A 24,964-nucleotide genomic window follows, 5' to 3' on the forward strand; every position below is an offset into this window, starting at 1 on the left:
AAACACCATACTGGCTACAGTTCACAGGCGCTAAATAAACAGATTTAAATGCATCTGCAATGCTTCATGAAAAAGGGCTGCAAGTTTCTTTTAACACTGGTTATATATTTTAGTAACAAGAGGGATGTGGTATCTAGACTAATACATTAAAAAGACAAATCCTCCAAAATAGAGAAAGTGCGTAAGTAGCAAAACATTGTGTCAAATTAATGTGAAGGCTTTGGCTGGTCACTGAAATGAGACTATGAATCCTCAATATTTGAATGAGGAGGTTTCCATTTTAAAGAAACTTACTTTTTATCTCCACTGGCCTTCAAATACGTATTGATACACAACAGCTAAAGTTATACAAATGATACAGAAGAGACATTATGTACCTGTAACAAGTGTTTTAAGTGCTCTCTCCTTCCTGTTAATCAAGCGTGAGAAACATGAGACTGAAGGGAATCCCTAAACACTGAATGGGCTGATCAGACAGAATCCAGGTATCTGGGGTTTATAAACTTTTCCTAGTACTAATAACTCAATTCACGAGTTGGCAAGCGGAAGCCAAGAAAGTGCTGCCTTTAAGACAGCATTCAGGGCTAATAAAGCCAGCCCTAAATATGAGCAGAGCTACACATAATTAACAGATTATTATGGGTATGACATTTCCTTGCAGAAGGCTTCCTTGCGTTCAAAACAAAGAACACCTAAACCTTGGCAGGCACACCGAAAAACTTACTCAGCAGGCACTCCTTCAGCATTTGGCTGAAAACTTACTGGGGGACAATGGATTACAGGAGGCTCCTAAAATGACAAACATGCACTGCACCCAAAACTCACTAGAGTTCCTTCAGAAGTCACCTTCAGCTGGGGCTAAATCGGTCATTAAGATACCTAAATTGGTATGAGCTACCATACCCATCAGATGTCTAAGTCGACACTAAGTCAATAGAGCCAAATCAGTTGGCTCTAAAACAGGCACATGCTGCTCGGCTGAGCCACCTTTTAGACTCCACTAACATCTGGACTAAATCAGCTGGGAGCAAGACTACTCAGATATCAGAGAGCATCTAATTCACCTTAATGCTCTGCCATCAACAGTGCAGCTAAGCGTTCTGTGGCAAACAGTAGACCTGAAAGGATTACTGCTGCTCCAAAGCTGGTACCTTCGCTTGTTGAGGCAGAACTATCATCTTGCAGCATTTGCGCAGCCCCTAATCCTACCTGAGGCAAAGGTACTGTTTGTTACATTCCAAAATCTTCTCCTTTGCGGAGATTTGTTTGAAGCTATCCAATCCTTTTGACCTAGGAGGGCCCCTCTACACCGCTGTTTTGAAGTGGTTTCATGTTTTTAAGGCTAAATATGGTTACCTTCACTGCTACCAAGAAAAACACATTACTACTTCACTTTGAAAAAAAACTCGGTACACTCGCACCGCCACACTATGTCTTCTGTATTTGGTATTCATGTATGTATTTTTATTTATCATTAGGGCTAATGTTTAATCAGATTATTTTCTACACAGAATTCCTGAGCGTTTATTCGCGCAGTCACGGAGAAAAAATGAGGGCCGTACTTTTTTGTCTTAGCAAGTACAGCTTCATCTGGAGAGAGGAGGAGATTGCAGGGAAGGGAATCCCTCCCTGAAGTGATGGAATCAAGGGATGCAGTGCCATTGCTTCGCCACCATCACACAAATGTCGACTTCCCAATGCATTATACGGTGTTCCACATCAAGAGTTTACAAAATGAGGAAAACTGGAACTACAGCAGACAGGAGAGCAGGAAGTATGTAGATACTGGTATAGAGGGACGTTTAATCTCAGAGCACTAAGGATTAGAAAATAAAGCTTGGATGTGACAGAGGTTTGCAGGGGGGGTGCAGCCTGATCCGTCAGGATTTGTGGATGTTCCTCACGCCCACTCTCCAGGAAAAAGCCTCCCGAACTTGAAGGTCTGGAACGAAACCTCCCAGCAAACAGGAAGGATGAGCATTCTGCCAAAGGATTTTAATAATGGACTCTAAAGATGCAGTTGTCCAGCATCCAATATTGGAACAAAGTACAAGGTATAGAACGTATACTCCTGTTTAGACTTATTGAATGAACTCTGTACCCAAATTGCACTGCAACAAGTTTTATATCCACCCATCCAAAGCTACGAATTCTTTCTCAAAAAAATCCAGTATCCTTTAAGTAGTGATTGGAAAGCTTTTTTTCCCCAATCCCTAAAATATTTGCATGGCAAAAGCCATAAAACTAGATTAGAAAAATAGCTGTTTCATCATCTGAATATGTACATTACACATGTATTTGACAAAAACACTTCTGGAAAAGCTCTGAATCAATGAATGGAGCTACCTTAACTCCATAGCCTGATCTTTTCACAATCTACTTGAGACCTTGGGTAAATACACGCATACAAAGGAAGTCAACACATATGCAACTTTTTTCCTTTATGAAATAATTTTCTATTATTTCCAGAAAAAAAAAAAAGTTCCTCAGGAAGAGCCCTGGTTTTTACACACATCACAGTAATACCCTCAACTCCAGCAGCATCTGCTACTAGGGTACAAAGATACTAAGATATCATACAACACTAAATAACCTAGATATTTTTAACCAAGAAAACTAGAGTTAGACCTTCCCAGTAACAGTCAAGATCATAACAGAGTGATATTTTAAGTTATTTGACACAGGCTGCCTCTCCACCAAAACTGCAAACATTTTTGTTTCGACTTGGAGTTTATTTATTACACTCAAGCAGCAACAGAGGCAATTTTTGTGACAAAACACCAAACGGTGAGATGCCAGAGAGCTTTTGAGGGGGAGGCACGGGTCAGGAAGAACACTTAAGAGCTATTAGAAATTTCACAATCCAGCTTTCCGAGGGCAGCTTTTTGCATTTGGAGCAAAATCGGAGCAGCTGCCCGTGCTGAAGCGAGGTCAGCTCTGTTCCTGCCTCCCACCCGGACCACCAAAGCGCTGCCTTATTGCTGACCTCCAGGGGCAGAAGATCCTTTGGTGGGCTGAAGCAGAGAGAAAATGGTGTGGAAAACCAAACGCCAGCATAAGAAAACAGGGAGGAGGAAAAATTTCTGCCTGTCTCACATAGTGGCCTATTGTCCGAAGTTTACAATAGTAAATGGTGTTATATGATGGCCAGCAGTCAGCAACCCACAAAGACCCCCCAAAGTCCCTGTCAGTTCTCCTTTCAGTTTTTGTGAGTTTGCAGTCACTGTCCTATTCAATATTTCCTCCAAAACTGCTTTATAAAAAATTCAAAATTAGTAAGGTTTGGATATATGAAGTACAGTGGTATCAAACGTACAAACTAGAGAAATCAATCCATGATTGTTGAAGATTTTTTGACCATTCATGCACTTTTTTTTTGGCATTCATGCAGTACAAATAAGTTTTGCTTTAATAACATCCCCCAAGCACTCTAAAACCCCCAGTACAAAAAACACACCTCTCCCTCACCTTCTCTCAACCACATCATCTCCTTTCATAGCATCATTTCAGCTGGAAGAGACTCTCAGGATCATCAAGTCCAACCATAACCTAACTCTGGCACTAACCCACGTCCCTAAGAACCTCATTTAAACACCTTTTAAACCCCTCCAGGGATTGTGACTCCACCACCACCCCGGGCAGCCTGTTCCAATGCCCAAAAGCCCCTTCCATTAATAATTTTTTCCTAATATCCAATCTAAACCTCCCCTGGCGCAACTTGAGGCCGTTTTCCTCTTGCCCAATCACTTGCTACTTGGGAGAAGAGACCACCACCCTCCATGCTACAATTTAATGACCTCTTCTGGAATTCTGGGCTCAGGAGGAACCTGCGCGTTAAATAGATATACAGTCAAAATGCTGTGAAGCAAAGAGCTTCAAAGAAAGGTTGGTTATCTGTGTGATCAGCTTACACCCACCCATCCAATGAGGGACATCAAGCAGAACTACCCAAAGACCCGGTTGTGCATAAAAGTCTCCAGAGTCCACACTTAAGGAAAGGACTGAAAGTCAGGTTTTTTTCCAAGTCCAGCATCTACATATTTCAGCCATAGTGCTGTATTATGCTGGTGACGTGTAACTAAAGGCAAGTCTTAAGAGCTGAACCACTCCTTAGGAATGGTTTGGTCATCGCAAAACAAGAGATGCACGAGAGGTCTTAACACAGCCAGGAGAATATCACCAAAACTTTGGCCATTTGTGGTAGAGACGGGGAGATGCTGGGCCTATGAATTTAGCCCTGTCAATATGAGAAGACAGCACAACTCATTCAAGAACACATAACCAAAGACAAGGAGGGAAAAGGTAGAATAATCTCATTCATCTGAAATTAAGAAGCAGCACTGTCTGGAGATGGGAACAGAAGCTCTAATCCCCAGAGGCTGTAACCACTACCCAAAGAACAGCTTCTTTACAGAATTCCCAAAAGAGCCAGAGAGGAAGCAATTTGCTACAGGTTCAGAAACAACCTGATCATCCACAGCACGAATATCTACACTCAGGTTCCACAAAGTCCTGATTCCTGGAAGAAACGCTACAAAAGAAAGCACCTCTTCAGCTAAACTTAACTCAGATTTGAGATCAACTAATAACAAAACCAGAAGTTTGCCTTGCTGCAGAACAAGCACAGAATGTGGTTTATATCACCAGGAAAGCTCCAGGTTCTTTTGAGATTCCCCTGCTCAAGAACGAGACTCCTCACTGAATCTGAGCAGTACTGGTTTAGACACAAGAGCTACTCAAGCTGCAAACTGGGAGTGCTTTGCCATCCATGTCTCCAGTGAGTTAAGACGGAGAAACAGAATTGCACAGCTACAGATAACTCACAACGGGCTCTGGAACTGAAGTTTCTTTTGTCACATGGGAGCCACGAAAGAAATATAAATAAATAGGTCAAATCTACATTTGCTTCCCCTTTCCTTAACCTAGGCTAGGGCCAAAGAGAAAGAAAAGTATGTCTTGGTATCCTAAACTTAGCAAACAGGAATGGTTCCCAGAGAAATCTCTGGAACCATGAAAGTGGTAGTTGTGAACATCCAAGGCTGAGAGTGCAACACTTGAGATAATCCCAGCCCAAGACAGACCACTGTTAAGACACTGGTCCCATTCCCGTGAGCAACCAAATGCCGGGCCAGTGGCCACTGGAGTGAGTGTTCCAGGGGGAACATGCAAATCTGACTTCAGTGCACCAAATCCAGAGTTTTTCAGCTTGACAGGGACTGATATCCCTCCTTGCCTGCTGATATCAGAGGAGAAAGCATCCATCATTCCCTGACCGTGAACTCAGTGTAGGAGAGATGACTCTGAGCTCAGACCGATACGATGCTGGAAGAAATCCGAGTGCTGTACAACTGAGCAAGCTGGCAGAGCTGGGCCTTCAATGAGCTTCCTCAAGTCAAAGTGATAGGCATCTACTGTTCCTGAAATTAGAAGGCCAAAGCATATATTATCACATGCATTATCTCACACCAGGCATCTGCAGAGTCCAGAACTTCCTGAAGTACTGGCAGAATCACTATGGACAAGAGACATATTTAGAATTTAAAGACAAGTCTGTACACAACACACACAGTCGTACACAGAGGTCACGTAAGTACAAGCTCTGATGTGGACCCAATGGCTAGACAAGCTTGTTTTCATGGAAGGACAGCTCATGAGACAATCGAAAAAAGAAGATAATAATCCTGCAGAAACAAACCCGTAGTGCTACAGAAATAAGAATTGCTCTTATGACCGCCAAGCACAGATAACAGAATTTCTGCATGCAACACTAAAGAGCTTGGAGGAGTCAGCAAGTGTAGCATCATCATAAGCACTTTGCTGGGGATACAACATCCCTTCAAAAGATATTATCCTGATAAAGTGCTCCCTGTTTTCTTTAAAAATCTTTGTGAGGTTTTTGGTGTAGAGTAGGAGCAAACCAGCAGGATCCCAACACAAAGCAGTGCTGCATCTAAAAGAAAGGATAAACACGTCTCAGACAAGAGACCTACAAACGGTGGGAAGAGGAATCTTCTAGTCTCACAAGTCAGGCACCCCTTACTCTCTCACTAAATGAACAGACACAATTACTCATTTTACAGATGTAGTCATAAAAGCCTCCCAAAAAGAGAAATATTTAGATTTTGTTCTTCCCATCAACAAAATCTCAAAGCACTCTGGAAAATAAGTATTTTCTATTTTGTAAAACAGGAATAGCAGCTGTTTGTTTCTTTGAAAAGTTACTGTTGGCCCATGAAGCTTGAATCGCTTTCCCTGTTTTCAAAATAATTGCCCCTCGCAACACAGCCTTAGAGCACAGGAGTCTCATGAACTCTTTGATGCCGTTCCAACTCCTCTGTTCCAGGAAAGCTGTTCCATACTGCTCTGAGTATATGCTACCTGATTTTTCCAAAACACAGCATTCCATCCACTTAAGACAATTTTGTTTGGACATTAGTTTGAGATAACAGCAAAAGCATATACTTCATTAGTTGCCTGCTCCTCTTGTCATCACACTTTTTTGAGGATGAAACAACCTATGTACACATAATTAGCAACAAATACTTCAAGAACCTTCCATTTCACTGAAAGAGGGTAACACAAGAATAAGATGCACGCTGCCTTTCATCTCGTATTGGTGCCATAACATCGGTCTTTAATTTTGTGGTACAAGACTCAGTCGAGGACAGGCTGTGTATAAAACTACATTCTATACAGCCTAGAATCCAACTGTCTCTGTCTACGGGGGCTTCCAGGTTCAGAGCTAACGTGAAAGTCACACTTTAGACTTGCGTAAAGTCCTCCCCACGACAGAGGTGACGAAGCATGGGTCCAAAACGGCAGCTGGGAATTCCTGTCTTATAGATGCGAACAGTCCCAGGCTCTTCTAGCAGTTGTACACGAGCCCCTGTGGCTATCAGGCAGTTCCCAGTTACAGAATCACAGAATCACAGAATGTCAGGGATCAGAAGGGATCTCGAAAGCTCTTCCAGTCCAATCCCCCCGCCGGAGCAGGAACACCGAGATGAGGTTACACAGGAAGGTGTCCAGGCGGGTTGGAATGTCTGCAGAGAAGGAGACTCCACAACCTCCCTGGGCAGCCCGTTCCAGTGTTCTGTCACCCTCACTGAGAAGTTTCTTCTCATATTTAAGTGGAACCTCCTGTGTTCCAGCTTGAACCCATTACCCCTTGTCCTATCATTGGTTGTCACCGAGAAGAGCCTGGCTCCATCCTCGTGACACCCACCCTTTATATATTTATAAACATTAATGAGGTCATTAATTAACGAGTTGTGCTGCAGCACGGCCCGCTCAAAAACCTGCAGCACAACAGCAGATTGGCATCACTTCTTAATATTCTACAGAGGCTCTTCTCACTTCACTTGCAGTTATGCGTTATCCCCAGGCAGTACCACCACGCAGGCAGAAATATTATGCTCAGCCTGGGCAGCTTCATTTGATCTGAAACCGGTTTGGGGTTTTCTCCTAATTTTTAGGAAGCTCAGACCAGCCCAGCTTGCAGGAGACATGCACTTCTAAGACCAGATCCATTCCAGCCAATTAAGAACCTAATTAGGGTAAATGTGTAAGAGGACAGAGCTTCACCACTATAGTAGGTGGTCTAAAATTTCCACTCAAAATCCTGAGGAATGGTGGGGAAGCAGGTAGAAACCAGGCAAACTAGAACGAGTTAGTTTCAAACAAGTTGTGCTACCTGAAGCTAAAGCAGTGAAATTGTTATCTTTCAGTGAAACGAGTGGCTCTGCTGCCTGCAGCACAAATCCTACTTGTATTAATAGCTTTTCCAGCGGCACGAACTATTGAGGACATTCCCTGATGGGCAGCAAAGGTGTGCAGCGTCTGAACTTACACTCCAACATTTGGAACTCAGCTGAGATACAGTCTCTACTTTACCTGGCTCTCCATTTCCACAAGACTTAACTCCTCCAGGTTATTTCTGACAGGGTGAAGGAAGCTGAAAGCTGATAGATTTGAACACTAAATGCTCCCAAGTTTCTTAACACTAGTCCTGGTGATCACCGCACCTTCCTCTGCTTTAACAGGGCACCCAAATTCAAGTAGAATCTGCTCTAAATATCGATTTACAGCAGATGGGGTTTAAACAGCATTTACAAGGAAAGCATTTTTTGATCTTTTGTCTGCCCTCTGAAGGGAGAGCACGAAAACAAAAAACAACATTAAGTCATAAAAAAAATAATTGTTGTCGTCTTCAGCAATTTTTAATTCCCCTTCCTTCACTAAACATCTGGATTTTGTTAGAAAACACTGTAAAGTGATTTTCCAAAACCTTTGACATGCATTTTGCTCAACAGGTCCCAAAAGCTCAGGAAGGAGAGCTTCACACTAACAATTGTCATTTATTAAGCCCCACTAATGAAATCGGTCTAACAATTTTTTTCTGTCTAACCTTTTCCCACTGTTTGTGAGGGCAAGGCGACAGGGACTTAGCATGTTAAGATGATGCTCATTTAATAGAAGAAGAGGACACTCTACACCGAGGAAACCATTATTCAAGTAGATTCAGTCTGATGAGCCAAGAAAAAGCTGCCTCTGCAGAACCCAGGACTCTCAAGGTACCTGTGTGATTAAGTTATCTCAGAACATATTAGTGCTCCATGAACTGATTACACTGTAAGTAAGCCCAGTAGGAAAGAAAGAAGCCACTGACAGACACAGAAGCGTCCTGACGGCAGCTGGGCTCTCCAGCTTTCATCCAGAATGAGCACCAAAAACCTGCCAGTTCCAAAAGGATCTCTGGTCTTTTTACTCAAAATCCACAAAGTATGTCAAAGCAGACGCAGTATCTACAGTAGATAACTAATCGCAAGAATCCTACACTTTCATTTTCTCTCATCACTCAAAGCGCAAATTGCAGCTCTCTCCCCGACCTAATAATTATTCGTATGGCTGCATTTTGTTCTTCTCCAGTAGCAGCATGAAGCTCGATTTGAGCTGCAGGAACTCAGGCGGTGACTACACAGGCTGCTGTTATGATAGCACAAAGCAGAAGCCAACGCAGCAGGTAATTGGACTTGAACCTGGAAAGATCTTCCCCAGTCAGCTTGAATCCCAGGGGAGAAAATAGATTGTCTTTATCTACCACGGGTTACTAAAGGAAAACTTTGATACCAAGACAGACATAATACATACCAAGACATACCACTATAAAAAGGTACTAAAGAGGGGTGGGGTTTGTACTCTGCAGCAATTCAAAAGACATTTGCAATCTTCTGTCAAGTCAGTATTAGGAATACAAGTGTTTATGTGTCTCTTGCCAGAAAGGAATACTCCCAGTCCTTGCCAGTTATATTCTCTTGCCCACCGAGTCAATACTTCGGGAGGTCTCAAATACTGTACTCGCTGTTACAAGAGAATTCGTTCATGCTTCCAGAGTAGCCTGAGAGAATCCTGAAGGGCCAACATCAAGAATTTGTGCTTCCTAATGCATGTGAAGCTCCTTCATTTTTTTAACCTTCACACCAACTGAAGTAATTCTAAAGCATCAGAAAACAAAGAAATCTAAACGCGTACAAACCTAGAGTCATGGGAGATGAGCTGACATGAGTGTTCAGTACCACTAGTAACCTCGTTGTTAACACCAGCTGCCAGCAACCCCCTCATCTGGAACTGGGGAGCTCCAACTATGAACAACCACCTCCAACAAGGAGTTAGTGATGGCTACGAAGAGGGAGGAACAGGAATGAAGATCCACCTGTGTTTGCACAAGGCAATGTGTTAAGCTAACAGCGCGCTGAACCAACACACCGGGTGTGTACAGGAGGATGAACACGTCTGCTTGGCAGAAACTGGGATCATACAGTTTTGTTTAGACAGGACATATTGTTCACCCACTTAAGATCTGTAAGAAAAATATACTGTCCTCAAATATTATTCTACAGCAATATTAAGCTGGGTTTTTTCCCAGTTACAGACACCTCTTTCCCTGTCAGACATGTATAGACCAAAAAGAAAAAACGCATCACAAATCTCCAAAATACAAAAAAAAAAATCCTTAAAAAAACCCTCCCATATCCCTCCCAAAAAAATAGTAAACTCCAGTTTAGCATCCCACCATTCCCAGGTGATCATTCTGAAAACTTACATCCCCTTCTCACTTGGAGTTCACCACTCTCCGGAAAATTTCTGCACAAGTAAACCTTGTAATCACCTCAGTCACCAGCAGACCTAGACTTGAGTTCCACGGCATTAACTATTGTGGATGAAAGCAACGGTTAAGACAACTCCAACAAAAAAGCCATGAACAATACCAAAAGTTAGTTGTAAATAGCTCTGATTGCTTGAAAACAAACAAACATCAGCAATCCTAACTATGTCTTGATGAGCTAGTAGCAAACTTAGACCTAAGGGTTTGGTAGGCAGAGGAAGGTTTTTTAGATATTACGATCAGGACTGACGACAGTTTTCCTCCTCATTATGAGACCCAAGCCAAAGCAAGGAATGGCCTCTCCTGGAACGTGCTGATTTTGAAGCAAACTCTCTAGTCTTTCAAAGGGGACCATTAAAATCTTGAGTAAGGTTCATAAGTTATTAAGGAAAAGTATCACACTTCCCCCCTCCCAACCCCAGATATGTAAACACAGACATACAAGAGACATTCTAAGAGTTTTAATTTTCCTTTCTCACAGCAACACCAATTTTGAAAACACTGGAAAAAGTCTTAGACAAATGGTCTGAGTTTTGTAAAACAGGGCACACTAGAAAATTCCTGGAATAGTGCTTACACACAGTTAATAAAATAGGTTTTAAAGTCAAGTGCATAATGCTGAAGAGATGCACGCATATTTTAACAATACTCCGAAAAAACTTGAGACTTATTACCCCATGCAGTGCTTTCCTCACAAATACACCCTCAGAACGCCAAACAATTCTAAATTTTCTTCGGCACCTCCGGGAGGCAGAGTGGCAAAAAACAAGCACTCCAGTGGAAAAAACAAAAGGCACTGATTCCTATGCAATTAGCTTAGCTAAATTTACTACTGAAACCATTCTACTTCAGCTGTCTGTGACACCTGCGTAGCAGGGACAACGGAACATGACAAGCATCCTCTTAAGATGTATTGCAGTTTTCAGGCTGACACACTAACTGAAAATTGGTGGCAGTTACAGTTCTTGAGCTGCTGCATTAATGGAATTAGCACAAAACCAGCTTATTCCAGCATCCGTGCCACAGGGGAGACAAAACAAGCGGAGCCGGTCAGTGCTTTACCCACCTCTGCTAAATCTAGCACCCCAAAAGCATCAGTACACTGGAAATAACATTTCTTCCTACTCAAAGATCCAGCTTACACAGTGATGGACAAGCAAAACAAAGAGAACTGGCACCTGTAAAGTTAGGAGGGTGGGAAGAGAGGAAACTTGTTAACATCCCACGCAGCACAAGTTCCCACTGTTTCATCACCCTTGAGTAAGAGTTAAATTGAAAGACCAAGAAGCAGAACAACACTTGAGGTCAAGTTGCATGTTATTTTCTAAGAAAAAGGCAGCTCACTCTTTTCTCTATTAGTCTATGTTTCTGGATGCAGAAGCCATTCCTAGTCAAACACATTTAGGCTCTGGTGTTTAAGATGCCAGAAAAGCCTACAAAAGCATCTTCAAACACTGAAAGAGCACTCGCTGAAATCCACCACATCACTGTTCTGGCAAACGGCCACCAGCCCTGCCCCAGACAACGGGATAAATACACAAAAGCTCTTTTATAAGGGTTCAGAGAAAGTGCAAAAGAATCTATTCAACCTGACGTATCTACCTGAAGCCAAGTCCTCAGAGGACGGGCTTTAATGTCTCCGACCCGATGCTATCTTTGTAAGGGCACCAATTTGTACAGCACACATATTTTATCTGCGCTACAATAACAAAGCGGATGAACATTAACCAGATACCTTGCCGTGGCTGCCAGGTGTTTAAATATTTTACAAGGCAAATGCTGAAATACTATCTGTGGTCCAAATGCTTAAGATTATCCAGCGAGAACATGTGTATGTTTCCATGAGCTACATAAAACATGTTTTTCATTTGTTATGTTTTAAGCAACAGACCAGAGTTACCAACATACAAACATATACTACAGCCCTTTTATTTTGAAGGTTGATTTCCCCAGGAAGACTGAGCACACAAATCCTTCCATTTTGAAAATACAAACACTGAAAAATACTTACAGAAACTTTTAATCCAAAAGACCGCATAGTTATCTGCACTGGGCAGGTCCTAAACAATCTTTAAAAAAACCAAGCTCTGATATTGTGTATTTTGATAAATTTAGTTATATACTGTGTACTGTACATATTATAAAAGAAAAGATAATCCTATACTATGTATTAAACAATGCTCTTATCTCAGTCTAAGTCAGACGACACATTTCTGGGAATGGTCTGTGTTGTCTCTCTCCCCTGAGATGCATTTTGGTAAAAGTGACGAACGCCTCTTACAAACCACCCACTTTTCCGAGCATCACCACACAAAACCCCTTCCAGTTTCGCCACAACTCTGGTCACTTTTTGCTTCCAGGAAAAAGTGTTTGAGAGAAGAGATAGGATGACTCTTTCCAGATTGAAATACGCTCCACTACCAGAACTTTAACCCAGACAGTTCTATACGTTAACATATTATTATGTTAATATATTTACTTTACTGCTTCTCCTCCAGAAATTACTGTGCTAATATATTTACTGTTTTTCCTCCTTCACCTACACTAGACTTCAAGTGAAAACACATACAAAATCATTATTAGCAATAAAAATGAACAGTCCATGGGGATAACGAAGTTTTTTACACCATGTCAGCTATCACCCTGAAGAGGAAAGAGACATAGACATACCAATGTTATACTCTGGCGAGAAAGACATTTAAAAACTTCTTGTATTTGCATCACACAACTACTCTATGGGTCAGATAAAACCATCAGCATTGACAAAATCAGCTGTCTGACCAAGCGCAGAAAGGTCAGATTATCCCGTACCTGGAGTCAGAGACTATTTTAAACAGGTAAACTGATTAACGACATATATCCCTAGAAAGAAAATCCACTGCGGACTTTTCAATGAAACAAATATATCTGACTACCACAGAATGCCTCAGCAGCTAGGTAAATCCGCAGTAATAAGCGAGTTGTTCTCCACCTGGGATCATTAAAAAAACCAGGGTTTGCCCCACTGTCACATACCTTGGATGCTTGGGGAGTAGAAATCACATGAACAGTGCTGGGCTTAACTCCATTTGCCTTCGGTCGCTTATAAAGGGCAAATCTGCTTTTCCTGCGTCCTCTGTCACCATTAGGGAGGGAGCCATTATACCTAGAAATAAACAAAAATGTTTGGCATAAAACACCACCAGTTTGCAATACGGAAAAGGAAGGCAGCAATTTGGTCACAATATCCCGATGCATGCGCAAAACGTAACACGACCGTGGGAAGTTTTGTTTCCTAGATTATGAGAATTCAAACATTCTTCAGTGATCGATGGTTGAAATTTTAGCCATCATTAATAAGGCCATCAACTGCAAAAAAAAAAAATACTGAGATGTTGATCCACAGAAATACTTCTTCACCTCTAGAACTAAAGGGATTTGGAAGAACAAATCTTAAGTCTTCTCTGTGATTTCAGAACATGGGGAGTTTTAAAAGTGTTTTCATTTTTTCCCCTACCATCCCCACAGCTCATGCAGGAATGGAGAAGAAGAAAGAGGTGATCTAGAAAAACAAAGTAATTTAGGGTAAGTAAAACTAAGTGAAAGGGAATTTTAATCTATTCACGAAGAGGTTTTTTTCCAATTGGCGGTTTGTTTTTTGTGGTGGTTTGGGGTTTTTTTTGCTTTTTTAAAAAAACTCTAATCCTAAAGGCTTCATCTATTGTTAAGAAAAAAGAATGCAAGTGTTTTTAATTTATGTGACTATAGCTGAAGCCTCACTAATGACTTCCTTTATCAGGTGTAACACAATAGCCTGTGACAGTCATCTCTCTGAGGACAGAGACCCAAAGGATTAACTGTTCAGAAAAAGTCTGAAGCCTCAAGAGGACGTAGCTCCTTCCCCAGGGAAATTCCCCAACTGGAAATTTTTTAGCAATGCATAAGCATTTAATTCATCACCACCCTAACCCAAAGATTTAGGACAAGTAGATGCTTCTCAGCGCAGCACTGTCACCCGTAACATTCTTGGTAACTCTCAACTGGTCCATGAAGATCTCTCGGGGCTTTACTTTCCTGCATAGATGCCTCTTTCATTCCTGATCCTCAGAGATGTCAGACTTTTGCCTGAAGAACTACAGATGTTATCCCACTTATAAATCTCAGTTGTCTTACTGGTGAGGTCTATTCTACTCTGATCACATGTATCCTTCTCCTACAGTCTTTGCGATTAAAAGCAAACATTGCAGTCAGGAAAAGAGTCAGAAAAGAAGAAAGAGGAAGACTTAAAGGTAACTAACACCCTGCAAAGCAAAAGAGGTAAAAAAATAAGTTAGAACTCAATTTCTGTTTAGAGATACACTTGGAAGTAGTTCGGCTCTACATCCACCACACCATCTGCAGTCAAAACCCATTTGTTTGTAGTGCCAGAAAAGGGCTGTAACAGCAGTTCTATGGCAATCGCTGACTAGGAAAAGCAATTCAGTAACCCAGAATTTTTTTTTCTTATCATTACACTCCGTATGTGTATCTAACCAGTTTGTGTAACAAGCAAGTGGACTTGGAGAGCCTTGCATCCTTTTGCAAACGACTGGGCAATGAGCAGTGGATGAAAGCAGCCGGTGTCATCGCCAAGGCTGTGACAAATTTAAGTGCTCTACAACATAAAAACAGACTTTTAAGATATACATTTAACACACGATGCTAGAGACACATAAGAGCTTTTCAGCTGGGCTACAACTGAACTTGTTCTCTCACTCTCATTTTTGTAGGAAATTGTACTGTATTTTCCTGGACTATTAAAAGAGATTCCCCAACACAGCAGAAAAACAACAGGAGAAGTCACTATTATTTCATGCCAGGTGTACTTGTACCTGGAAACTTGTTATTAACCCTACACAAGAGTAACACTCAGTTAACACAGCAGATCCTCATCATAAGGGACCAATTCCTAGAAAGATATATCAATACAATCCACAGGCAACTTAAATACCAGCCTTTAAAATAGGAACAACTTGATTCTCCAGCTTGGATCTTTGTAGATATATCCCCATGCTTTCTTTCAAAGACACCATATTACTATGAATATGCCAGCAAGTTTTAACTTGCCTGAAGACAACATTCTTTCTACAAGCATTTTTATCTGAAAACCTGAGAAAGCAGTAACTCCTTCAGAAATAATCCATAAGTAGTATAATCTCTAGCTTTATCCTCTGTAATTAATTTTTTTTTGTATTTGTGTAACTGTTAAGCAGGACTGAATTTAAGTAGTTCCACTGGAAGTTAAAGCAGGCTAGCAGGGTTATTTTGTTTGCTTTTTTTCGTGTTCACAAAACAATTGTAACTGGGAAAGGCTACTTGATTTCATTTCAAATCTACGTGGGATTTAATTATCTCTCAAAAAAAGAAAAAAAGATGCAAGCTGCTCAAAGTTAAAAGGCCTTTTGGAAACTTCAAATAGGAAGAAAATACAAGCAAAGTGAAAGCTTAATTCATTCATCCTGATCAGCACTGACAAGTTTTCATGAAGGTTTTTCTTTGTGCCAATTTCTAAATTTCCTTTTCACAAAAGGGCAGGAGGAATTGAGTGGTAGCTTTCTTATTTGTTATGCTTTAATTATAGACCTGCAAGTTTTATTTTTATTTGACACTGGTAAAAAAAGAAAAAAAAAAAGCGCTAGGATAATTACGTATGTGTTTTACAAGAAAAAGAGTACCAGAGCTCACCTCGTTCCTCTCCACCACCAGCAGACACCTTCGTTTTTTTCTAGACCAGGACTCTCAACTTGTTCACCACAAACCAGCCGCGGCACCAGGCCCACACCTTCCCTCGCCGCCACCTCAACAATCTACATACCAAATGAGCCGACATTAACGCCATGGGATCTTGTCGGCTGCATCACGGAACACGAGGAGACTCCCAGGTTTCCCCACAGCCAACAAGAGCTTCATAAACAGAGCAGAAACTCCCTGTTGAACCTTCTCACAAGGCTTCTCCACGAGCATCAGCCCGTATCTCTCCTCCCTACACCCTTCAAAAAGCTCCTGATGCACCTTGGGGACCAGCACGTTAGCACGTCGACTTTTCCCTCTGCAAGATGGGCAACACTACCAAAGAACCTGCAGCTGGAACTCCACACCCCACCAAAAAGCCTAGAACAAACGTAACAAAACGAACGAGGGGAAATTAAATTTTGCAGAGACAGAAAGACTGTTTCTGAGACTGTCTTGCTCACACACAGATCTACGGGGCGCTCCTGAACTTCTCCAGATGTTCCAAAACAGACTAACATAAGTGTTAAAAGCAGCCCTATACTTTTTCCAAATGCTTCTCAGTAACAGCAACACCAGGACAAGCAGCATTATGAAACCTCATGAGATAATTATCTCTGTTGATAGCGCTATTCCTTGCAAATAAGGGAGTGGTGCTGGCATAGGCTGTGGGCATCGTAATTACCAAAGCCAGTTTCCACATATTTACATCAAACAGTGGAGGACTTTGGTATACAATGACATGCAAACTCCAATTAAGTTTTTCCCATGGTCGGGATATGTAATGAAAACATCTCTGCGTGGATTCATTGCTGTCTGGAGAGCAAGACCGCACATGCTCCCTCCCACAGTCCGAACAGCGTGGCAAGTTCCTATTTTCTGCAAGTCTTGTAGGAATTTACTTGACTACTTCAGAGATCATCAAGTTTCAAGTCTTTTGTAGGACAGCTGGTTACACCAGCTGGTTTGTTTTTTAAAGGAATCAGGCTTAGACAATGGCAACGAGTAAACAAGACCTTTGTTATTTAGGACAAGAGCTCTCAAAATCTTGACCTGCACCTTGAAAAGTTTGACTTCAACACTCAGGGAAGTCATCCCCAAAATTAAAGGGAGTATCTACTAGCTACTAGGTACAGAAGCTCCTGCATGTAACAAAATATTTCATTTATTCATTTATACATTTAACAATGCTTTGAAAATACAAACTATCATAAGACTTGAATGCTTCTCCATACTTAAGCAACCTACCTCCTAAAAGACCAAACACTGACCAAGTCAAACTTTCACAGGTAATATTTCCCCTAGACAAAAAGGAGTAACTTCACTTTCCTCACCTACTCCTAATAGTCCTGCCACACATCTTATTGTTAGATGTGAACCGTCCCATTCCAGACTCACCTTTAAAGAGATGACATTACCACAGCTCTAATGGGCGAGAGAAAGCACATCCTTGCACTAAAGAACAAAGCTGCCCAAGAATTAGCAACAGCTTTCACTGTGACGTCAGACTTGAGTGCATTTTTCCTTTCAAGTACATTCTGATTCCATGTTCGCCATCATATAGTGGTATATACTCAGGATATGGCAAAAACACAGTGCATGCTTATAGCTTATACCATATTTTTACCACCACTGAACTAGTGTGGGCCAACACAGCTGCCAAAAGCAGCAGCCCCACCTTTCATTTGCTATTTTGCTCCTGCTGCTTCTCTCCCTGGTTCACATGAAGGGGAAACAAAACCAGATTTATGCTTTAAATTTAGTTTTAAACCACATCAATTCCTTGCTCTCCAGTTCATTGCAAAGCCACAGAAGCACTTATATCAGCAACACGGGAAAAATGGCACAGAGGGCAGGAGAGATTCCTTTGGAAGTATTGCAAGTCTACAGTTATTATGACATTTACAACATTAGAAGTCTAAAGATACATTATTCACCTTCGCAATATCCAGTCCCAGGGTTTTTCATGACTCGGTGCTAAAGTCCTGAGTAACGGGAAAACCTCTTCTGCTGAAGCATCCAACATTGACTTCACAGATTAAAAGGAAAAAAGCCACATGCTAGCTTATATCAAAAACACAAACAGAAAGCTTCAACATATTTAATGCTGAAAACAAAATAAGTGAGCTTGTGTCTCGTTTTACATAATATCACCACCGACATTTCATATTTTTTCACACCAATCCCCTTGTATCATAGTGAAGAATTCATTTTATATCCAGAAGCACTGATGTACTGTGTCAGCAAAATAACTTGAATGGGTTTGAATTTTTTTTTTATTCTAGATATATTATTCTGTATCGGACCTTCATAAAACAAGCAGTTGCTGCCTATCAGTTGTCCGATAATCTCAGTGAAACAGGACAGTGAAGTTATTCTCAAGCTTAATCTCATCGGGAAGTGTTGTCAAATAGGAAAAGCAAAGACAAGTTGTACTTCTGTACCAACAGGATTGCACTGGTTTACTTTTCTCCTTTGAACTCTATTCTCTCGTACTGTGTATCAGTATTAAAGACACGAACTCAAAAACTCTTTCTTCAGAGGCAGCTTTACAAGAAGGTTCCTTTCTGCCTTCCAAAGATGCATTTTCCACATCGCAGGTACCTTTGGCAAAGTGCAAACTTGCTTGCAGATCAAAGAATGATCGAAACCAGAGCTTGATGGAACTTCAAAGTCGCCCAGCCCACCCTCAACTCAAAGGCTTGATCCAGTCCATCCACAACATTCCTGTTTCAGTTAGTCTGGAAAATCCAGGCCTCCCCACCTTGTTTCAACATCTTTAGAGTTAAAACTCTCCCCGGGCACATAGCAAGGAAGATTCAGGTCAAAGCAAGTATCCTGCACTTCCTGCCGAATCCATCAAAGAACCCAAAAAACCTGTTCTCTTCTCCTGTTTGCAGCAGGCTCATGTGCTAGAAGATTTGATTCCCATCTGACCTTTCTTTCTCTCCGAAAGAAAACACTTAAAGAAGTTATAGCAGCAAGCTACAGTAGCTTTAAATTGAGTTTTTGTTATTATAGTAACTATAACAATGAGTAACGCAAAGGGCTTCCATCCTTTGAGTAACAAGAGCCACTGACCCAAGAAGTTTGGTTTATGCAACCTTGGAGGAAGCCCTAAATGACAGACAGTCCCACCTCAGACACCTCTAGAGGCGTAAATGCTTCCTCATCACTACCAGGAGCGCAGTTTAACAAAGCAAATCTCCCTGCAGAGCAAGAAAATCCAAACCAGCAAGTTCCAAAGTTCCAAATAATCTCATCATTTTCCCCTATTAAAAGCAATGTTTTTGCATCTGTTAACCCGATTATCCCTGAGAAACATATGTTGGAGTGGCTAATTGTGGCTATAACCAGCTTTTTTTTTTTTTTGGAAGCAAGTGTTTGTTCTTAAAACTTGCATCTGAGCAGTCATGTCACTCCATAAAACACCGCAGAAAGCACTCCCTTCTCAAGTACTTTTGGAATACTCGTTAGCATAGCGATCAATCCTGTATGCTCACCACAAACCTTCCGTTCCCCAGCACCAAAGTTTAGTACAGCCTGCCTAGTTTACTGCTACCTGCGCAGTCCTAGAGCCTTCAAAGAGACTTCAGTAAACCGCAGTCTGACCTGAGAACCCCTGTAGTTATTAGGCGGAGTTTTCAGAGAAGGCTGATTTCCATTGTGGGCTAGTGATTATGGGTTATTTTTTATTTTTTTTAGCTACCATTCAAAAGTTGCTCCTATTTGCTCCTTTTACCATTAGGAACCGAGCAATCAGCTTGACCAAAAGCTGTATGCTATAGTTATGGTGTTTTTCTGTTCGAATACAGCCAGCCTCTTTCTGATCAGAATCACAAGTGTGGATTAGCTGAACACACGCCTAAGAGGTTATGCACATGGTAAAAAAAAAACAAAACCAAACCTTCAGAGGCAGCTACAACAGATAAGCTAGAACCTACGTCCCTCCTTCAGGAGGTATACACACTAAATAGAACCTTATCTAGTGAAAACACGGTGAGAAATCACAGGTGAAGTAACTGGGGCCCTCCAGGGTGACCTTGCATCTCCCTTGGTGTTCTGGGACACAACTGGTTGCTCTTCTGGTTCGCAAGTTCCTGACTGAGAGGAAAAAGCTTATTTCTGGCTGCTACGGCCTCTTCTCGTTCTCCCCCAAGTGATGAAAGGATCTGGTGAGCTACAGTTCAGATTAAATCATAGGCTGCTTTTTGGACTATTCCACTCCGCAGTCAGCAGAATGACACTGCTGTTACAACAACTGTAACATAAGTTTTTTTAAAAACAATCAAGTTTGGTTTAAGGCAAATATTTATAGAAAATACAGCTGATTAATCCTCAGGCATGTTTAGCTTACATAATATAGGCGACTCAAGACAACATATACCTGATCTATTATACATTAACTCCATCCTATACAAAAATTACAGGATGCTACTGGCTTGCAAATGCCAAATCAATTGTGCAAGAGCTGCTTTTGTCAGCTTTATTCACACTACACATCCAGCTTCCTTCGAAAGTTCAAAACCTCTCAGCTATTTTGATACTCTCCCCCTCACTGATGTAGAAAAGAAAAAAAGTAATAGAGTAAGAAAAATACAGAAGCAAAGCCGCAAATCAACCAGTCTCAAAGTGAGGGGGACAGGAGTTGGGGCTTAATTAACTACTCATAACATAAGACAACTGAGATCCAGTCAGGAGCACAGTTTTGACATTCGTGTAAAATACCTGATATTTCTTCTGAGGTGAGAGGAATTTACTATGGAAAACTCTTATAATTCTCTTTGACCATATTTTTCTTAGCAAGTGGTTTGTTACTTGCCCCAGATTATTCTTCTGGAAAATAATTTACTTCTGCTCTTGTGAAATCAAAGGCAGCAGATCCTTGCCACCGCTTCTCAGAGTTATAAGTTTCTGTGGAAGTTTTGAGTGGCATTGCAATGTTACTATAATTAAAGAAATTCGAGATCTTCAACTGCATGTGTTAACGACAACATGGAAATGGGTATTTCAAGAGGCAGTAATGGAAGATATTTGCTGCATAGGCTTCTGCAAGACAACTATACAAGCAGCACAAAGAGTTTGATTAAAAGCTAATACCCTAATAGAGCCTAAAGGAACATGCTGATGCAGACTACTGGAGCATCAGGATGAGCTTCAATTAAAGTAGTCAAATAACCTGACAGCTCCAAACAACTTAATAGCTGAAAACCTGCGTAGACAGCCCGGTTAAGCACTACAACCAGAGAAAGGAATTATTATAATCTCACCTACAACGTAGACTTCTTAGAAGCCATTCATAAGCATGACACTACTGGGGAAAAAGAGCAGCTACATTTAATAGGAACCGCCCCCCACCAAAACTCCACATTTAAGATACCATTATAACAATTGCATTATAAGTAATATGCCAGAAGAGCACTAGAATGCAAGGGGTTTTCCTTTCAGGAAGCAAAGGGTAAGGGAATCTGTTCTTTCACATAACGACTTCCTTAACAATCCTTATTTCCAACATTTTACTGCTCCCCCAGCATTCATTTAACAAGGCAGCAATTTTATTCAGTGCTTTAAGCCCATCTCCAAAGCTGTCACCTAAAACCATTCACCACTGCATAAGACCAACAACGCTAGTGTGCAGCAAAATACAGGGTATAAACTAATCAAGGTCATTTCAAAGCATGCTTTTTATTCCAGCTAAAAGAGCAGAAGATGTGGGCAAAGTACTATGTTCAGAGAATCCTCCTTCCAACCCTAAAGCTCTCGTACTATAGAGGATAGAGGAAATGCTATTCATCGGAGATCTATAATCTAGCCAAGCACCACAGAATTGTTTGATACAGCATTTTGTTAAACTAAATACAGATATACACGACAGAAAGCAAGATCTAGCTTTTCCTACATTCAAAACGAGTCAGATAAACACAAAATCCCATTCAACGTGCTAACACACAGCTGGGTTTTGATGCAAAGAGAAAGAAGTGACAGAAAAAGACTGTTTATCCAAAACAGAGGCTTAGGATCCACACATTTCTGTTTGGAAACAAACTTCTCTTAAATATCAGATCCAAAAAAAAAAAAGCTGCAAGTTTCAAAATTAAGACAAATTAGACTTTATATAATGCAGAGACAAGAAACCTCAAAACACACCTGCCCTGACATACCAAACATGATCCCAACCTATTTGTGCTTCGTGTGTGCTTGAAGGTGCAAAAGCAAGGAATGAATAGTAATAACACAATGTTACATCCGAAACTGCACTGCGTTAAACATCATGGAGAAAATACATTTGATTCAAAGGATAATTTGGGCCATTTGAAAAAATGCACCATTTGGACAATCCATTTCCTAAGCAATCAAATGCTTTCCCTAAAACATTATCAAGGACTATTTGACAGTTCACATTTTAATAACAAAAAGCGATAGCTTTCTTATAACTGCAGTTATCCTCCAAATACAACCAGTTGTGATACCATTTTTCTGCTTCCAAAGACAAGAAATTCCAGAATGTCTATTAGTTACACCTTTTTCAAACACTCAAGCATGACAAGAATCTTCTTAGGTGCTTTCCAGTATCATTTAGCACAGAGGAAGAGATAAAATTTGCATCTATTTTGCAAATACAGGTGATCTCACAGGCAGTGTACTGAATAGGAAATGAAACACTCCCGTACTGTATCCTGACCTGCAACATCTGTGTCAAATCCGATCAATTTTAACATCCCTTTTGGTTTCCCAGGGAAAAGACAGCCTTGCAAATGCACAGCTCCCCGCTCATGCCAACCGCTTAACAGAGTCACAAGCGTTTCCCTCAGAAACAGAAAATAAAGAACTGCATCTCCTTCTTTGCAGCACTCGCAAGTATTATCGCCTCTCTTCCTCAGTATCGCTGGTGCTACATTATCATCAGTTGTTCCAGTGGGACGAGCAGTCAAAGGCAAGAAAATCCACCGCACAGCCTGCTCCAAGCAGATTTAGAGTAGGTTAAAAAACAACCACAACAACACACGCACACCACAAAACACACACAAAAACAAAGAATCCCAGAGTGTCAGGGATTGGAAGGGACCTCGAAAGCTCATCCAGCCCAATACCCCCGCCGGAGCAGGAACACCCAGATGAGGTTACACAGGAAGGTGTCCAGGCGGGTTGGAATGTCTGCAGAGAAGGAGACTCCACAACCTCCCTGGGCAGCCTGGGCCAGGCTCTGCCACCCTCACTGGGAAGAGGTTTCTTCTCAAATTTAAGTGGAACCTCCTGTGTTCCAGTTTGTACCCATTGCCCCTTGTCCTATCACTGGTTGTCACCGAGAAGAGCCTGGCTCCATCCTCCTGACACTCCCCCTTTCCATATTGATCCCCATGAATGAGCTCACCCCTCAGTCTCCTCTTCTCCAGCTCCAGAGCCCCAGCTCCTCAGCCTTTCCTCACACGGGAGATGCTCCACTCCCTTCAGCATCTTCGTGGCTGCGCTGGACTCTCCCCAGCAGTTCCCTGTCCTGCTGGAACTGAGGGGCCCAGAACTGGACACAATATTCCAGATGCGGTCTCACCAGGGCAGAGCAGAGGGGCAGGAGAACCTCTCTGACCTACTGACCACCCCCCTTCTAATCCCCCCCAGGTCCCATTGGCCTTCCTGGCCACAAGGGCCCAGTGCTGGCTCATGGTCACCCTGCTGTCCCCAGGACCCCCAAGTGAATTACCTTTCTACCTTGTAGCACCAAGCAAAATCTAGAGACTGAAAGTTTCCAGCTGGAGATTCTGGTATAGGGCCGCTGCACTACTACATAGTTGGACCAGATGTACCAACCCAGCTGAGAATCATTCGGTGGTTACATTTAGCATGTAGTATTCACTCCAAGTTATTGTCAGAGTTTCCTGCTTTTAATTCTTCTTCTCCAAATAAATATAAAGAAAAGAAGGAGCATTCTGTGAGGTAGATGTAGAAATAAAACCAGCGAGACCTAATGAACACACAGAAACCTGTTCTTTGGTAAAAACCGTGTTATGCGCCCTAAAAAGAGACATACAGGATAAATTATTTGTCATACCCGCTTTTAAAGAACTACCTGAAAGCTACCAGATCAGTGTGTGTACCATCAGTACACAAGCAGCACAGCTGAAGCTGTGGGGTTTTTTTAAAAAGTCTTAACAAGACAGAAATTAACAGTGCAGCAAAGCAGAAAACTAGATTTCAATATATCTTCTTCAGGCTTAAAACACCCTGACAACTTACTAATTCACAGCAACCTTGGGTGTTTGCTTTTATCATAACCTATAACAAAGTTAATCAGTCACCTCTAGCCAGGAAAATATTTTGCAAGGCTGTTAAATGTTTACTGCTGATCAGCAAAACTAATTCTGATCTCTATAGCTTTTATGACAGCAAAGTGTTTGGGTTTCACACTTCTACCCACAACATTTTAAGATTTTTCTTCCCATAAGAGGGCTTCCCAAAATATTACATCAAATGAGCATTGACTCTTTACAGGTCTCAGAACACCATCATAAATATTTAAGAATTACGAAGTATCTGCATGCACTTACTAAGGATGGATCGAAGCCACAGAAGTGATGTATTCCTCAAGTTTTTCATTTCTAGACGCTCAGAGATTCTGATCTCAATCAAACAGATTTTGCACCACCATTGTCTCCAGATGGGAAGGCGCATCCTTCTCAGTGATGCGGCAAAACGTGGTTTTATGCAAAATAACTACGCAAGACAGTGTTTATACACAGATGGAACCACTGAAACCCTAAAGCCACGCTGAAGGCTCCATAGTGGCGAAGTTTCTTGGAGGACCGAAATTTTCACTGAGCCTCTTTGCAGTGCTAATCCAGCCTGCCTACTTCTGATTACTTACTCTACAAGCTGAAGTTTCATAAAATTTGCATTTATACATTCAAACAGATACTAAGTAATGTGCACAAGTGGCACAATGGTTTGTAGAACAGAAAACAAGTTTAAAACCACATACAGCTCTCTCTCATTTTTTTTTCCTTTGGAAATCCAGCTCTTTTTCTTCGCCAAAACCCACAAAGACAGTCGGCAAAC

The 24,964-nt window shown here is 41.5% G+C and overlaps 1 protein-coding gene across 1 annotated transcript in view; it reads right to left on the reverse strand.

The window, feature by feature from the left end:
- The window catches only part of PELI2 (pellino E3 ubiquitin protein ligase family member 2), a 73,297-nt gene that overhangs the window by 34,646 nt on the left and 13,687 nt on the right, over positions 1-24,964 (reverse strand). The window contains exon 2 of the mRNA XM_065636321.1: positions 13,181-13,310. Within this exon, the coding sequence (XP_065492393.1) occupies positions 13,181-13,310 (130 nt within the window). The remainder of the gene's footprint in view (positions 1-13,180; positions 13,311-24,964) is intronic.

The sequence above is a fragment of the Caloenas nicobarica genome, chromosome 5 (assembly GCF_036013445.1).
Source record: "Caloenas nicobarica isolate bCalNic1 chromosome 5, bCalNic1.hap1, whole genome shotgun sequence".
NCBI lineage: Eukaryota > Metazoa > Chordata > Aves > Columbiformes > Columbidae > Caloenas > Caloenas nicobarica.